Source organism: Gymnoscopelus braueri, assembly GCF_963280865.1.
Source record: "Gymnoscopelus braueri genome assembly, chromosome: 4".
Classification (NCBI taxonomy): Eukaryota; Metazoa; Chordata; class Actinopteri; order Myctophiformes; family Myctophidae; genus Gymnoscopelus; species Gymnoscopelus braueri.
The window spans coordinates 5,614,250-5,632,015 of NC_137605.1; the positions used below are offsets into that span (position 1 = coordinate 5,614,250).

The following is a 17,766-nucleotide window of genomic DNA, read 5'->3' on the forward strand; positions in this document are numbered from 1 at the left end:
ATTATGAACCTTCTTTAAGTCATTATGTTCATCTTTTTCTCTTGCCATGTTGATCCAAAATCAAGATCAGCCGGGCCAGATAAGCTTTTTATACATGTCATATAGCATGATATAGAATGTTAATCTAAACTAATTTGTGTCATGCAGTACGGAAGCAGATGAATGTTATGTTTCTCCACTCGGGTATGTTTTACTCAGTTTTTTTTATTGTAATTATTTTGTTTTGGGCGGGGGTTCCAAATCTATGCTCAGACTTACTCATTTTGAGACAGTTATTCAACACAACAGACAGGATATCCTGCAACGGCAACACATCATGAATTGCAGTTTTTCTGTGAAACAATCACAGTACAGTATCAAGAGCAGCACTACCAAATTGTGGAACAGTTTTCACCCGGCCGCCGTCAGACTGCTGAACAAGGCATGAGCCGGCGGTGCTGTCAGGCTGGTCTCGGACCTTTGCTCTTCCCTGAACCTACCTGTGGATTACCAGGGACAAATGACTTGGATTTAGCTCTTCCTTGGACCCACCTGTGGATTATACCAGGGACAAGTAAGTGACTTGACTTTTTTTCTTTGCTCTTCCTCATGGACCTACTTGCAGATTATACCAGTGCAGTGGTGGAAAAAGTACTCAAATTCTCTACTTAAGTAAAAGTACCAATACTGCAATATAAAAATACTCTGTTACAAGTAAAAGTCCAGAATTAAAAATTTACTTGAGTAAAAGTATAAAAGTATTGGCATCAAAATGTACTTAAAGTAACAAAAGTAAAAGTACTAAATATTTGAAAATAGCAGATCTACAAGCTCACAACGCGTCGCGATGCGACGCGTTGTGAGCTTGTAGATCGGCTATTTTCAAATAGCCTATGTATAAAATAGGGTTAAAGTGGTTAATGTGTGTTTAATTATATCATCATTTATATCTGAAAAGTAACTAGTAACTAAAATTTTCAAATAATTGTAGTGGAGTAAAAGTACAATATTTGCCTCTGAGATGTAGTGGAGTAAAAGTAAAAGTATTGGAAATTGGAAATACTCAAGTAAAGTACAAATACCTCAAAATTGTACTTAAGTACAGTACTTAAGTAAATGTACTTAGTTACTTTCCACCACAGTACCAGTGTGTGGATTATGCGGTCGACATGCACTGACATGTTGCACCTTAATCCCATGTATAACGCACTGACTTTTGTCTTTTTATTGTATTTTTTTCTAGCACCTTAACTAACGTCAATAAGTATATCATGCACAGTATACATTGCTATGCTCACGCACCTTTATACTCACCTTTTTTTTCCTCTTGTTTGATCTCCTTTCCCACTTGCCCCCCCCCCCCCCTCCCTCTTCTTCTTCCCCTCCCTTTTTTTCTATGGAAATAACAATACGATGGGAACTATGCACAAAAACGAATTTCACCAACTTTTTTTACTTCTGTAAACCTGTGATGTGACAATAAAGCTGATTCTACTATCCTATCAGAAACATTCTTAAAAACTGTGCTCTGGTTTAGTGATTCAAGGCAACAACAGTGGGTTCACTATAGACACTTTCTGGTCTTCTGTAAATGTACGCATGAACAACACATGAACAGACACAACACAACATCTTGATGAAAGTTTTATTTTATATTAAATATATTACAATACTGAATGATTGAGTAAGAGAGAAAATAAATCTGGGCATTGGGTTTTTGCATCGTCAGTCTATGTACAGCATCCATCCAAAAGAAAAAGACACAAACTACAGTCTGGAGACGGCCTGGGGACCAGAGTGATGTATATGGACCTGTTAACAGCAGTGTGGCTCAGCCAGCCGGACTGGACTCAATGTACAATACTATTTATGAGATTTCAGTTAACTGTTCAATTAAAATGTGTCTTGTAGTGTTAACTACAGATCAGTGACATGGTGAAAATGAAATGCTATAGCATGGCCTGAAGCCTTCACAAGAAGATATTGATTTGAAATGAAACATTACATCCAAATCAAATGGATGCAGACTGTCTTGGATATCTGGAGAAATCTTGGAGAATCAGCTCCACTGAAGGCTGGGACTGAATGCAGTTGAGATGCATTATGGGGTGGGATTCCATTTGAAATCAAGGGTCATGACTTACAGTATATTAAATTGTTTACATATATCTTAGTCATTGTTTGCTTTATTCAGACAGGAAACTGAAGGCAGAGAGAGAGGAAGTGCAACCAATGTCTCCAGCCGAAATCGAACTGGTGATCGTGCCATTATGTGGTCGACAAACTGTCGAGTCATCCACTGGTGCTGGTTTGATTTTACATCAGATGCATCAATTGAAGAGGTCGCTCTGGTGGCACAGGGGGTGAAGTACCTGTCCACCACCACGGAGTCTCAGGGTTCTAATCCTCTGCAGTGCAACCGACTTGTCGATCATCTGCGGGGAGGGTGATATTTGTCACTGCACATTCTCCTACGAGCTGGGGTGGCGCCTGTCCGTGAGGAATGTTGAACGGACGGAACGGTAATTCTTCTGGTGGAGGCTCCTCACTGGAAGGTGAGGCAGTAGGGACCAACAGCAGTGGCAAACACTGGGAGGAACTATTAAATTGGGATAATGAATTGGGTAAAAAAAACTATTGGCTACGCTAAATTTAGGGGGGTGGGAATATTTATCAATTGAACCCATGAACACATTTCAATTACTTGGGACAAGAGGCAAGACAGTAGGACACTTCATGGCTTGATACTTTAAGTAAACATCATTTAAAGGATTTTCTGAATTTGGGTCCACAGGTAAAATATGGTTTAAAAAAGAAAAGAATGACATTTGTACCAGCCACAAAAAACTCATCGTGACACCTGTGGTCTTGTCCACACCCTGAACAACAACCAATCCAAGTTTATTACAGGACAGTCTGTGACACAGACACGTGGAGACATGTTGAACCACAGTTCATTTCCGCACAGTATTGAGATGTTTAAAATATTGCTCGAGAATCGTGAAACACGATACTCACCGATACTTCCCATACAACAGCTTGGACGTTGTGTGAATTTTACTCAGTAATGAAAACCAAAGCTCTGATAGCGAGAAAAAGGCAAAATCATCAGCTCACCAGGACAGAGCTCTATAACGCATTTATGCTCCATGCCGCCATAGCTGTGTCCAAGCCGTATACAATAGACATCACACAGATCTTCACATGCTAGAGTAAGTAGTAACACCTCGGAATGACCCCCAGATAAGTGTGCTTTAAAACGAAAAGAACCAACTCAAATCAGGTCTCCACCCACACCCATCAATGCACAATTACAATAATGCACTTAATTCAATTACCATTGAACAACTGCTGTACATAATACTGAGAGAAAAAAGACAACATTATAAAGGTACTTGAGAGTAAAAAAAAAAAGATACTTGTCATCTGGTAGCAATATTAATCTAATATTGTGAAGATCTTAGTATCTATACAGTCTTAGTGCATACACAAACTTAAAACGAACAGGCCCACATTGAAAGGAACCGAAAAAGGCAGCTAAACCACATAAAGAGAGAGAGAGAGAGAGAGAGAGAGAGCCTTAAGACAGAATAGTATCTACAGATGGCTTCATTTATACTTTGTTGTAAGACACAGCCGTGCGACAAAGTATAAATTAGCCTTAAGTGTTTAATCAAGTTGTTATGGGGAATGGATCTCAGATAGATAATAAAACAAAACAAAAAGAAAGTAATCATAAACTGTGATGCTGGCATGCGCTGTCATTAGTCTATGCACAGCATCGGTATCAATTCATAGATTCTCGTCTCATCTTTCAACCAACGTCGTGGATTGATTCCATGACCAGCTGGCTTTAAAGGCTGACTTATCCTTAGTTGAGTGCTGGCGTCGTGCCCCCGAACATAGCCGATCCACAAATTTGTAGATCTACTATTTTCGTAGCATGACACATGGCACACAACCAAGTGTAACCCAGGCTTTAGGCGTCTTGCGGTTCAGTCTGCTGTCAGTGTAGTGTGTCAGAAAAACGCAGCAGGTGTCAATAAAGGAATAACGTGGCTTAACATGCTCATTCCCCCAGTAAAGAAACGCACCATTAGCAGAGGACAGACAGAAGGCTCACTGTCATGCTAAACGCTCTTAAAACAGCAAGCACTGTACACTAAGGATTCATCACCTGCCAGGCTAAATGTCTGTAGCATCACAGCCAAAAAAGAAAAAAACAACCATTTCAATCCCAACTTCCCAGATTCTCAGGAAACAGCGGTTTAGAGCTGTTAACTGTTGTCGAGCATCTTCACGGCGGGACTTCAGTGTCAAATTCAGCTAAAGCCAGTGTCTTCTTCATGTGCGTAGTCGTCTAGCTTTCAGTGCGGGCCTCAATACATCCAAAGATAGCGTCAGAGCAAACTAAAAGACATCTGGATCTATCATCCAGGTGAGAAAGAGGTGAAACAGGGGGGGGCATCATTCACGTCTAAATAGCTACACCAAAAAAAAAACACTTCTTTCTATCCCGTCTCTCTACCGAGGGCGAGGAAGGAGACGGCAAACCTACTTGACTTAGTTAAATAAAAGAGGAGAGAATTCACTCTCGTCATCGACGGTCAACTCCATAACATTCTTCATTAACACAGTGTGCCAAAAAAATCAACATCAACTTCTTAAATCTAATTTAAACTTTGTCAAACCACCATGTTGCTTGATTGAAAATAACATAATTATTTCTCAAAAATACGTTTTCGAGTTCGAACGTGTCGCCGCGCGTTTTTTACAATTGAAAATCGGCTATTTTCGTCGAGAGACACGTTCGTGTGACGGACGTACAAATTAGACGTCAATCAGTCAATTAATCAATCGGTCATTCAATCAATCACAGTTGAATCTGCATGCATTTCTCCCGTCGTCGCAGGAGGAAAGCAGAGAGGTGAGGGGCGGAACGAGACAGCTCGTACATTCTGCCACGGGAGGAAGTGGGCGTGAGCGACAGCAGATCACACAGGACAACAAGACACAGGGAAGAGGAGAATGGACGGAACATAGAACGCTACAACACACACACACACACACACACACACACACACACACACACACACACACACACACACACACACACACACACACACACACACACACACACACACACACACACACACACACACACACACACACACCACACAGCAGGGAGGAAGAGGAGAGGAGCAACTCTTCAAAAGTAGTAAACAAAAAGAGCATGAAGACGTCTCATTGGCTGTCCTTGCCTGTACATATTTACACACCGACGTTAAGGGCTCAGCTCTACTAGGCTATAGTAAGACTAAAGGCTGGTTTATACTTGGTTGCAGTGCGGTGTCTCGCACCGACAATAGGCAATCTGCAAGCTCTCAATGCGTCACAGCGCGCCATGGTGTGAGCTTGTAGATTTTGCCTATTTTCAGTGTGAGACACCGGCAAGGAAACCAAGTATAAATCAGGTAATAATGAGCATGATAGCTATGGGATCGCTGCTATAGGTGGGGAGGAGTCGTCTACGCCTGGGATGTAAAATCACCACCCCCATACACACACACACACACACACACACACACACACTGTCCATCCAGGTCACCCGGAACGATGCCCTCGTCTTGGTGGCGAGGGGAGGGGGATAAGGAGGTGGGATTCAATACAACAGCGTTGGATCTCATGCATACAGGAAGTAAAAGTGTTCGTCTCTACAGTGGTTTGCGTGCTTCAGAAAAACGGTCGGAATTACATTGTTTCCGAGTGAAAACGACGACACGATTGGACGGTCTGTCCCTGGCTCCCCCCCCCCCCCCCCTGTACGGTAGAGAAGCTCCAATCAGCTTAATCCTGGAAGGGAGATGACGCTAAAGGTGTGTCTGTGTGTTTGTGTGTCTGTGTGTCTGTGTGTGTGTGTGTGTGTGGGGGGGAGGTGATGGCAGCCAACACTAAGGTGGACGAGGATTTAAAGAAAAGGGAAAAGGTTGCGGGTTTGAGTCCCATCATCGGCGAGGCCTGAGCAGTCCGGAGCAGGCTGGAGTCTGAACTCCACAGGGGGGGGTGGGTCACCGGGGGTGTGGGGGGGGGTCACCGGGGGGGTTCTGAGCAGGGGAGCTCCGTGCCGGAGGGGGTCCCGAAAGAACCGACGCCCGCTCCTGTTGCCGTCGAGCAAGGCAGGTTTTGTTGGAGGCCTCCGTTGCACTCATTCACACATGCCTCTTTTGGTGCCACTTTTGCACTCCAGTGGGACACCCTCTCTCGTTGTTGTTGTTGTTGTTGTCATTTTAGTGTCAATTTTGCTTCACGTGTGTGTGTGTGTTATTTCCATTGATAGAAAAGGAGAGAAAGGTGGAGTTCTTAAGTAGCTTTGGGCAGCAGAGGGCAGCAGAGAACAGGGTTTATATTGACGTTTCCCACAGCTGCAAGAGAACAAACACAAACACATCAGCCTACAATAGTCATATTGCCGGGAATAGATTTAATTACAAAACAACTTTTTATTGATGCTGGACAAAAAATTACTTCACCCTTTTTCTAATGCCCAGATTTTTTGTGCTGCCTTTTTAACACATTGATTGCCTAGATCGAGTTAATTCGTTTTTCAAATCCATCGCTTGCGTGCTGCAATTCTGAAGAACGAGTTAACTCGTTCTTTGGAATTTTCATTGTTTAATCTGTGATCGCGCTGTTCTGTTTATTTTCCATCATAGGTTTCGTTTTCCACTTACTACGGAATCTGCGTTTCATGACGCAGATTCCGTTTCCGGTTCTCATTTTTTTTCCCCGGTCATTTTCGGCCAGAATAGGGAAAAACACGTTTTTTCACACGGTATAAAAAACGAACCGAGAGCTCCACTTCTATTTTCTATAGTCTGGGTGACGGACAGTCATCGTCGTCGTGTATCTCATCGTACTTTAGACCGATCGGCAATCTGCGAAAACGTCACATCCGGTTTATGACGTATGCACTGTTTGAGCCTGTTTGGGGGGGGGGGGGGGGGGGGGAGCGAGTCAGCGAGGTGATCAAGGTGTCTATTTGCTGCTCTCTGCTGGTTAAAACCGCCGTCAGACAATTTATTTGAATGAAAAATTACAAAATAAAATAAAAAAACACGCAAATCGCTGGCACAGGGGTGAGTACATTATGAATAAACTCTGGCAGTCAATGTGTTAATAGAGATGTACCGATACCAGTTTTTCCTTCGTGATACCCATAACTTGCATATCGGTCGATACCGAGTACTGATCCGATACCAGTGTGTAATTCAAAAATAATCTAGGACAGTGGTTGTCAAACCCTAGGTGTTCCTTGAGGGGGCTCCAAATGGACCCTTACAGGTCTGTTCCTCTGAAACTCTAACTGTAACAGTTATTTATTCATTTTTAATTTCTACTCCATTGGTTCTCAAAGTGGGGTCCGGGGACCCCCAGCGGTCCTTGGAGGGGTACCAGGGGGTCCACAGCTAAATTAGTTATAGTGTCACAATCATTTGAACCACTTTAACCATATTTTATAGTTTGGCTATTGAAAAATAGCAGATATACTGTACAAGCTCATAGCACGGCACCGAGTGCCGCGCTATGAGCTTGTAGATCTGCTATTTTGGAAAAATCGTGAAAACTTGTGCAAATCTTTTTTAACATTTATAACACAAATCTTTGCTTCTGGGGAGTCATATCCACGGCCAAATACATTATCATTTGTGGGGGTCCTTGACATGAAAACCACTGGTCTACTCACTCTGGCACTCTGCCTGTTGGCCTTCCTCTGGTCGTCAGGCAGGGGGGGCATGGGGTAGGGATAGCGCCGACTGGATGCGATGGACCCTGTAGAGGACGTAGGAGACTTGGCCGGGGACAGAGTCCTGTACGGGAAGCAAGGGGGACAGGAAGTGACATCATTCAGGCATGACCTTTTCTCTGGAGTGAGACGTGTGTAGGATTCAGTCGCCCAAAGACATAGTTTAATATAAAAGTTAATTTATAGATTTTGGTTGTGGATTGGGGTTGATTTTAGGCTAAGCTTTTTAATCAATCTATGAGTTTGGCCAACATCCTCCTTTCACGTCAGATTTCGAGTTGTAGCTTTCCCTTGAAAGAAAGAGGTTGCTCTTAAAAGACTGTATGGTAACTGAACAAAAATGAAGCGGAGAAGAAGCATTAATGAAGCAAAGAGTTGTCTTTATCATTGTTTTTTTTTGTGCCTGATGTTCAGAGCAGAGCACAGCTTTTATCAGCAACCTCCGTTACAACAGGAAGTACTCAGCAAATGTACTCAGTAAAAGTACTCAGCACTGGTTTGGCCAATCGTTCACATCGTTCACGCTGACATCAGCGACCTGTGACAGCAACGCGTTTTCATTGTCACGGCACGCCACACCCAGAGATGGAGGGAGAACGGATAGAGATACAAGCTGCTATGGGAAAATGAAGACATGGCATGATGTTGTGTCATTCAGATGTTGTCGCGTGAAGTGGGATGGTTTGAGCTCAAGCCTGTGGCAAAGTGCTGAACAGGAAGTGTCAAGCGGTGAGCAACGGATTTAGCAGTGAGGAGAATGCTGGGTAATATCATAGAGGTATAATATAACTAGAGGGCGGATTGCCCCACCCCCAGCTATCATTTCAATGAATGTGCTCAGTGGCGTTTTGAAGCACCCGGAAACCTGCCGGAAGTAGAATTATTGGTTCGATTTTGACCCCCCGTAGAGTTATGAGCATGCGCACTAGTGTCCTTTTTGCGTTCTACGGCAGCCCGTGTGTCAAGGATTGAACGCGAGATATTTATTAAATACACTCGAGATGCATATTTATATGTAAATGCATATGTATGTATGTATAATATGTTTACATATTTATATGTATAAATATAAATATCTCTCAGTATGTTTTGCGCGTGCATGTATTTCTCCCCGCCTGCAGTTCCAGCTTTGGCCACTGGGGTGGCAGCTTCAATGTTTCTCAGCAACTCTGGGGGCTTGGGTAATATGGAGTGGAACAGCAGGCCAGACCAAAGTTGAGTAACTGAAAGTGTAAACTCCTACAGTATTCAAACACACGGCACACATGGAACCACGGTCAAAGTTGACCCTAATTGATCCTGCATCAGTACTGAACACAATACTACGACTATACTGCTGTCAATGCAAGTTATTTTTTTACAATTTACGACAGTTACTGAAATGTTGCCGATCTTGAATATTTGAGTCAAAAGTGGCGAAACATCTTTGCATGGTTCATTAATCATGGACTTCTGAATTTCATTACTAAATCAATCTTCTCTTAAACTATTTTTGGCAAGAAATTTCAAATCAATCTGCCTTTTAGAATGCATTACACTAATGCACAACAACAGGAATATAACTTTGACAAAAATAAAGACACAATAGTTCATTGTGTCAATGGGCTAAACATGTCAGACCACCAGTATGGTCATTTGGGGATGGAACATGAATGCAGCAGTATAGTTTAGTGAGAGTGCAGTCATAAGTGGGACTTGTACGATGGTTGTGGAATGGTTGAACAATCAAAGTTGTTTAGTGACAACTAAACCTAGATTCAGTTGTCACAGTCTAGCACAATGCTTCTCAACCACAACCAAAATGATCTATCCTATAACCACAATTGGTTACAGGATCACAGACAAATATCTATTTTTATGAACTAGAATATGTATCATTTATCATCCAGATTCCCTGTGTAAAATGCTGATCTTAGTGAGAAGCAGTGTTCTAGGGAGAGGGGACTGGTGTCTACAGAGTGTGAGACTCAGGTATCTGCTGATGAACTGACATTGGTTCAGGTTCTACAGATCTAATGAGCCCACTTAGCTGTTTTGAACATTAATGTCCTTGAATTACTAACCACCATACTATACATAACTCATTAGCTATGTTGTATATAAATTGGTGTTTTTACAACAAATATTAAATCTAACATGAATTGCTGATAGGATGAAATGTATACTGTACTGTATCTACATTTTGTTTTGTTAATTCCTTTGAGATTATTACTACTGGGTTAGGTACTGAGTACTTTATCGATGAATTATTAAAGGAGTAGTTCACCCAAAAAATGACCCAATTACGCACCCCATGAAGCCTTGAATTCATGGAGATTTTTTAGTTTTTGTCGCATTACTAAGCCAATAATTTGATGACCGGGTCATTGGTTCCAGAGACTCCGTCGGTCATCAAAATATTGGCTCAGGAATGCGACAAAAACTAAATAAATTGGGCGTGTAATTGATAGAAAATAGGTTTTTGGGTTATTTTAAGTTATTTCTGCGGATTTGCCTTTGTTTAACAGATAATGTGTTAGAAAAATAAAAGCAGTTACTGCTCTCTGTGACTGTAGGACAACACACAATAAGACAACTTCAATTAGATTAGTATAAGACACAACACAAGTACACAACACAAGTACACAACACTCAACATGCAGTGAGAAGAGACAGGGTGATAGAGTCAAAGGGGAGATAAGGAAACTACTACATCATTAAGTTGTCATAATAACATTTTCGTATTAAAGCACTGACTAGTGTTCTTGTTTCTACAGAGAAAACATTTCCTCTGATAACGAGTACGAAGAACAGATACATGGAGAAATATAGAACATAGAACATAAAGAGCTTCTTGCTTGGTGGTTAAAAGGGAACAAGAAGCCATCAGAGGAAATAGCAGCTCCTTCGTACTTTAACCTTTAAAAGGCTAATGGCTAATAAGCCAAATATGCCTTAATACATTATAATTGTCCTCTACAACTAAAACGTCAAATTAAAAACACCTTAAATATTAATTTATTTTAGAAACAGTTCATCTTTCACTCAATAGGGGCAATGCCAGTCGCAAGTTGATGATGTCATTCGCCCATGTGTGGTTTAGCCGTATGGAATTTATGGAATGCGTGTGAAAATAAAAAACAACTTAATACTTTCTAAGGTTAATATGAGCATCAAATTGATGTTTTTTTGCACACTCATTCCATAAATTCCATAGGGATAGACCACACATGGACAAATGACATCATGAACTTGCGACGGGCATTGCCCCTATTGAGTAAAAGACGAACCTTTTCTAAAATAAATAAAATATTTAAGGTGTTTTAAAAAATATATTTTAGTTATAGAGGGAAATTATAATGTATTAAGGCATGTTTGGCTTATTAGCCAGGGATACTTTTAACCAAAACATGAACCATATCAAAGCTGTCAACGTTTAGAAAGTAGTGGGAGACGTGGTCTGAGGTCGTAGTACCTAAGGTAAGGTCCTTGAGTGTTTCTATTCACATCTTCTACCCATTTAGTTACATCATAACACTCAGTTTGGATGCGAGGGGTTAAATACCTGTGGGAGGAGGGGGGGAAGGGGAGGGAGGGAGGGAGGGGGCGATGGACACAAGACAAAGAAAGGAAGGAGGAGAGAGAAGGAATGAAGGAAAAGAAATGAAAAAACAAAATGAGTCAAGGAGGTGGAAGAAGAGGAGATATTTTTTAGGAGAGCAGAGCAGAGGAGAGCGGACAAAGACATTCTGAAGAAAACGTCACCCAAGATGCAAGACAAGATGGTGGATGAGACCCAAAACACCAACTGCAATAACAACAACAATTACTACTACAATAACAACAACAGCAGCATCATGGAGACCATTATTGTTGTTGTTGTTATTGTTGTTATGTGGGTTCAGTTGCACATTGTGTATGAGAGGACATGCCATCCTCAGGTAGATGAACGTATTGTTGTTACTGAGCTCCTGTCATGCTGTGCATCGCAGACTGTCTGCTTCACAGACCAACACACAACAGAAGTCCATTTGATTCTCAACCTGAGTCCTAATTTATTTAGTTATTATGATAAAGAGCAGAAGCAACGCCCAGTGCAGCTAAACAATATGTACACTGCCATATGAAAACCCTTATTTTTAAACAATAATTCTCATACAGCATTTTTGAACATGTATTTGAGCCATAATTGAATAATTATCAGACATAACTTCAGTAATACTGGTGTGCAGAATGGTAGGCTGCCTCGGTTAGAATGGAGAACAATGGGGCAAATTAGTGTTATTGTGTTGAGAGTACATGTTAGAATACTTCCAAAACGTCATCTGGACTACAATGAATGACACAACAAGTGACACATGTGTTACTATAACCAGTCAACATGTTGACAACAACTAAGATAAATAGGACTCAGGTTGTTAAAAAGACGGACTTATCCTTTAAGAACCCACTGTGCTGTATTCTCTCACAATCCACAGGTGTATACACGTACCTAACCATTATTAATATTCAATATATTCTGCTTCTGGTGTACACTGTATACAGTAGCTTAATGGCTGTACATACTGTTGAAACATAGTAGGCCATGGATACACAGAATAACTGCCGTTGACACCAAGCACGATAACTATAAATGTTGTTTGAAAAATCGTTCTTCTAGTTGAAGTGGATGGCAGAGTACATTATAACTAACGTACAACAGTTGTATATTGTTTATGAAAATATTTTCATATTAACAGAGATGAGGAGATGATTATGAAGCTTACGCAAGCTGGTGGGTTAGCCGGCGTTACCTCAGGTCGGCTACATCTCACCTCCTTATAATTAATAATCAGAGTCAGATCATCCATAATATTTCATGTGTCTTTCTGCACCACAGAGATCTCTCTGTCTCTCGCCCCCTCCGTGTGGGCTCTGACACAGCTGTTCTGTGCCTCTGTTTACTGAACGTTATTGTTCACAGTGTGGAAGTTTACTTAATTATCGTTATAGTTATTGTGCTTCTAGTGAACGGCCCTGTACAGTTTGTCTGGAACATCTTTACCTCTTGTGAGAAAAGTAACTGGTGTGGAATTAGAGATTGTGGCATTCTAGGCATTCTTTTGCTTTGTTTTTGTTTGTTGGTTGATTGATTGGGTGGTACGTAATCTGGACAAAGAAATGATCAGTAATTCAATCTCTTGATTGTCCCCTATAAACCAATGATTGACTTTCAAACGCATATCAAGGATGCTATCGATAGAAGCTGATGGGAGTAGTTCACGGCAGGCTGTCCTCCAAACCAGCATCCAAACATCTACAACATGGGGAGGATATGACATCACACCCTGACATGACATCATCACAGGACACTTACTCTGTAGAGTTGGAGCGAGCCCGGAACTTCTTCCCTTTCAGCTTCTTACGGTGTCCACTCACGTTGCCTACAAGGACACCGAACAAAAACAAGTCATGTTAGAGATAAGAAAGACGGATGGTAGGAGATAGCAAAACTAAAAGAGATAACAGGAAACAAAATATTAGAATATTGTTCAGATTTCTAATTAATATTGTTATGACTTCACTGCAAATGGCCATTCATCTGCAGTTAACCATAGTCACCCTTATTAACTTAAAAGGATGAGCCTGTGTCAAGTCAGCCTCTGAAGAAAACTGGAGCCATGGACAAAAACAAAACAAAACAAGATATCTATGACGGCCCTCCCTGTTTAATATTTAGCAATTTATAGCTACAGTAGTTAGGTGTGCAGTTACAGATAAGATAACTATAGGTGCAGTTACAGGTAAGTAAAACTATGTATAGTTAAAGGTAAGGAACTAGATGTGCAGTCTGAGAACAAAGCCAAACGAAACAGTTGTGTGGGTAATAGATAAACTGAGAAATATTTCCATGGCTAGTGTCTGAGAACGTTAAGCCTTGGATACCAATAAGAGAGACTGGATAAAGTATTGTAAATAGCTCAGACTGGGTACAGTATTGAGAATAGCTCAGCTGTGTGAATTTTATTTTATTTATTCATTTATTTTGCACAGCCTTTCCCTGTATTGATAAACACTAACCTTGTGGGCGAGTTGACATGTCCAAATGGAAATAGTGAACTTCACAAATAGCAACAATAGTGTTCACAAGAACAATGTTGGTGTGTCTAAGAGATTCATCCAACCAAACATTTATCAGGTGCAGGTACAGTATCTGTGTTCCATTATCTTCCTGGGTATTTATTATTATTTACAGCCTAGAACACGTTCTATACCGTGTTATGTTACAAACATGTGCGCACACATGCACATACTTACACACACTGTCTCAATCAAAGAAAACGTAGTGTTACCTTGCCAGGAGTTGCTCCTGGGTCTGCCGTTCTCACAGATATCTGAGATGTGTTTGGCGTCAGGAATCCTCTCACTCCACGAGTGTGACAGACCATTAGATCTGTACACACATACACACATGACACATCAATGACAACCACACGCAGCACAAGTCCTCATTAGTCATTATTAGATCAACACACACACACACATAATACACATGGCACGCCATTGACAACAGCATATACAACAAGTCCTCATTAGTCGTCATCATCATCGTTAGCGCTACACACACATCGACACATGACACGCCATTGACAACCATATACAGCACAAGTCCTCATGAGTCATCATTATTAGATCTACACACTCACTCATACACACGACACCTCATTGACTACCTTATGTGCCACAAGTCCTCATTAGTCAAAGATCTGGGTTCTCCCCACTTCCACGATTCATTAGAAATCATTTAAAGGAATAGTTCACCCAAAATATCACTTATTTTCTATACATTTTCGCATTCCTGAGACAATAATTTGATGACCGGGTGTATTTCCGGTAGGAGACCTACCGGATACATTAGCATCGTTCCGCCGGTAAGAAAATATTGGCTTAGGAATTCGACAAAAACAAAAAAATCTTCATGAATTCAAGGCTTCACGGGGTGTTTAATTCATATGAAATAAGTCATTTTTGGGTGAACCACTCCTTTAACATAACAAAATGTAAAGAATGACTTTGGAGAAAACAAGTCATAATAAGTGACCAGAACTGGATTTGAATTAGCAATATCAACAATGTATTGTCATTTTGTTTTGTTGTTTTGTTTTGTTGTTTTGTACAGCTTTTACTGACGATTCATTTTCTCACCTGAGTTCTGGTCCTACCAACCATTAAAATGTGAGGCGGTGCAACATTAGAGCATCCATGGTGGAAATCAACAGAAACATCCACTTAAAGGGATACTTCACTTTAGGGCCGGGGACACATTTAAAAAAAATATTAAAAATAAATGAAAAAAGTTATGGAAAATTCATGGCCCCCTCACGCATTAGAGTGTCCTACTAATGTGTGAGGGGGCCATGAATTTTCCATAACTTTTTTCATTTATTTTTAATATTTTTTTTAAATGTGTCCCCGGCCCGAAAGTGAAGTATCCCTTTAACGACAAAGTTACGACCACCATAAAGTTACAGTGTATGTCTAAGATTGTACAGACTACTGTATACTGTATGCAGAAAAAACATGTGTATAACATACTGTATATTTATGCTATAACAGTATGATAAACAGCTCTCTGCTTCTGACTAAACATCCAACTAAGCACATATAGTGTTTTTTTTTTTCTGAATTTTTGTGTTGATATTTGAACTGTTTGGTTGTTACTATATATGTCTATGAATTGAATACCAAGGACCCCAATGGAAACAAGACCGCAAGGACTTTTTTTGGACGGACCTTTTAGACAAAGTATAATAAATGTAATTGTGCTGTTTACATTTTTTTGCCTAATAAAATATTCAATATATCAAAGTATCTTTTGAAAGCTTCAGGTATTGGCCACAATAATTGCTTTCCTGAAATGGTATTTGTATTGATGCCAAAACATTTTTGGGTGAACTATCCCTTTAAATACTCTTGCTCAGGGACACATAACCACATCAACCCTGGCGTCCCTATTTTGGACATAATATGCAGAATGTCTTTTTACACCATTTTGTCAGGAGTTTAAAAAAATGTTCACACTCTTCCTAAAATAGCCAAAGTATAAAATAGGGCTTAAACCAGGGGTCTACAACAGGGGGTCCTCAGAGTTACTACAGGGGGTCCGCCAAATCTTTGTGTGATATGATTTTTTTTTACCTTAACCACTTGAACCCTATAGCATCCCTTTTCTGAGGACTAACTTCAGCCAAAAATAGCAGATCTATTTTTGGCAAAGAGGTGTTTGGTGTAGAGGGAAAAAAGAGCAGACCAAGTAAATAAAAAAAGTTGAATCTGAAACAATTGTATACAATATAGAGGGGGTCCCTGCTTCATCTCTCTCTCAGCTAGGGGGTCCTTGGCCTGAACACGTTGAAGACCCCTGGCTTAAACGGTTAACCAGGTGACATGAAGCCTGGAGGAGGCAAGGATCGAAGCGGGGACTTTCTGGTCCCCAGACGACCGCTATGCCTCCAGAGCCACTGCTTGTCAACATGTACGCTCAGATAGTTGCACCACCTGACATTTTTAAACAAGTATGTTTGTTATAACCTGACTCTGCCAGATGGAAGAAGCTTGCGTCACATTTGTTTCACAGGCTACTTCCATCTGGGACCTCGGCAGCACAATCGATGAAGGGGCCGTCCCTTTTTTTTCAAGCTACTTGGAAGGTGATTGGATGATCCCGCCCCTAGCAGCCGCTGATTGGTTCGAACACGCAGCGATGCGGGCAGCTCTAATGTCTGAGCGAGTCCAGATGGAGGCTGTATTGTGAAGTCAATACCGCCCCCATCTGGCGGAGTCAGGTTATGTTTATTAACCCAACGCTGTACATTAATTCAAGACATTCCTTATGATTCTTAGAAAAAAATATATAAATGACTGATATACAGTATAGACTTGGTGATTTGTACATATTCATACAGTAAGTCTAGTCTATCGATGAAATGGTGATGTATGGGGCTGTGGAGAGTGGGCGGGGCATGCAAAGGGGGAGGAGCACATTATGGTGCCATGGTAAACAGCAGCAGTGAGGCAACGTCATGGTAATTGATGAATGATCCCATCCATGCTACCCAGTTACCACGGTAACGGGATGATCGCATCCATGCTACCCTACGATGGCAAACAGCAGTAAGCAAGGCCTACTTTGTCTTGTAAGTAATACAAGATCCCAGTTCATACGTGGGTTCTTAAACATGCTATCAAATGCTTCTCAACAGTATACTGCCCACTTCATCAAGAGAGTTAAAGGTAGGATAAGTGATTTATTTAGTTAAAATAAGTGTTAAAACAGTGTTGGAAAGTAACTAAAGTAATATGTAACTTAAAGTAATATTATTACTTTTTTTCCAGTAACTAGTAAAGTAACTAATTACTTTTTGCAGGGAGTAATAAGTAAAGTAACTATATTACTTTTTAAACAAGTAATATGTAATAAGTAATATATTACTATGTTTTTGTAACTTTTCCAACACAGTGTTGGAATGTAACTACAGTAATATGTAACTTAAAGTAATATATAACTTTTTCCCAGTAACTAGTAAAGTAACAAATTACTTTTGGCAGGGAGTAATAGGTAAAGTAACTATATTACTTTTTAAACAAGTAATATGTAATAAGTAATATATTACTATGTTTTAGTAACTTTTCCAACACTGGTGTTAAATAGCTCTATATTCTGATAGTAGTCATTGCTATAGAGTGTTTGTTCAGTTACAGGAGTCTCCATGCCTCTCCAGCTCTTTATTAAACAGAAAATGCATTTTCAGGTCAGGATACAAATTTGATCCAATCAGGACAGAGAACTCAGCCAGGATACAGATTAAACAAGTGAAATTGGAAGTGATGACACAAAGACATGAGCAGACAAAATTGGAGCTAGAACACTATAAAAATGAAGCTTATAAATGGCTACTCGCTCCCTATTGGCTGAGATTTTGTCACCTACCTGAAAACGTATTTTCTGTTTATTAAAGAGCTGG

General features: G+C 40.5%; 2 protein-coding genes across 2 annotated transcripts in view; one reads left to right on the forward strand and one right to left on the reverse strand.

The window, feature by feature from the left end:
* Positions 1–17,766, forward strand: part of hs1bp3 (HCLS1 binding protein 3) — a 259,964-nt gene that overhangs the window by 169,737 nt on the left and 72,461 nt on the right. The gene's annotated exons all lie outside the window — the stretch shown is intronic.
* Positions 6,179–17,766, reverse strand: part of adam22 (ADAM metallopeptidase domain 22) — a gene marked incomplete at its 5' end in the record, with an annotated part of 151,043 nt that continues 139,455 nt past the window's right edge. The window contains 4 exons of the mRNA XM_080427209.1: positions 6,179–6,401; positions 7,724–7,847; positions 13,119–13,185; positions 14,095–14,195. Of these exons, the coding sequence (XP_080283335.1) occupies positions 6,381–6,401; positions 7,724–7,847; positions 13,119–13,185; positions 14,095–14,195 (313 nt within the window). The 3' untranslated portion in view covers positions 6,179–6,380. The remainder of the gene's footprint in view (positions 6,402–7,723; positions 7,848–13,118; positions 13,186–14,094; positions 14,196–17,766) is intronic.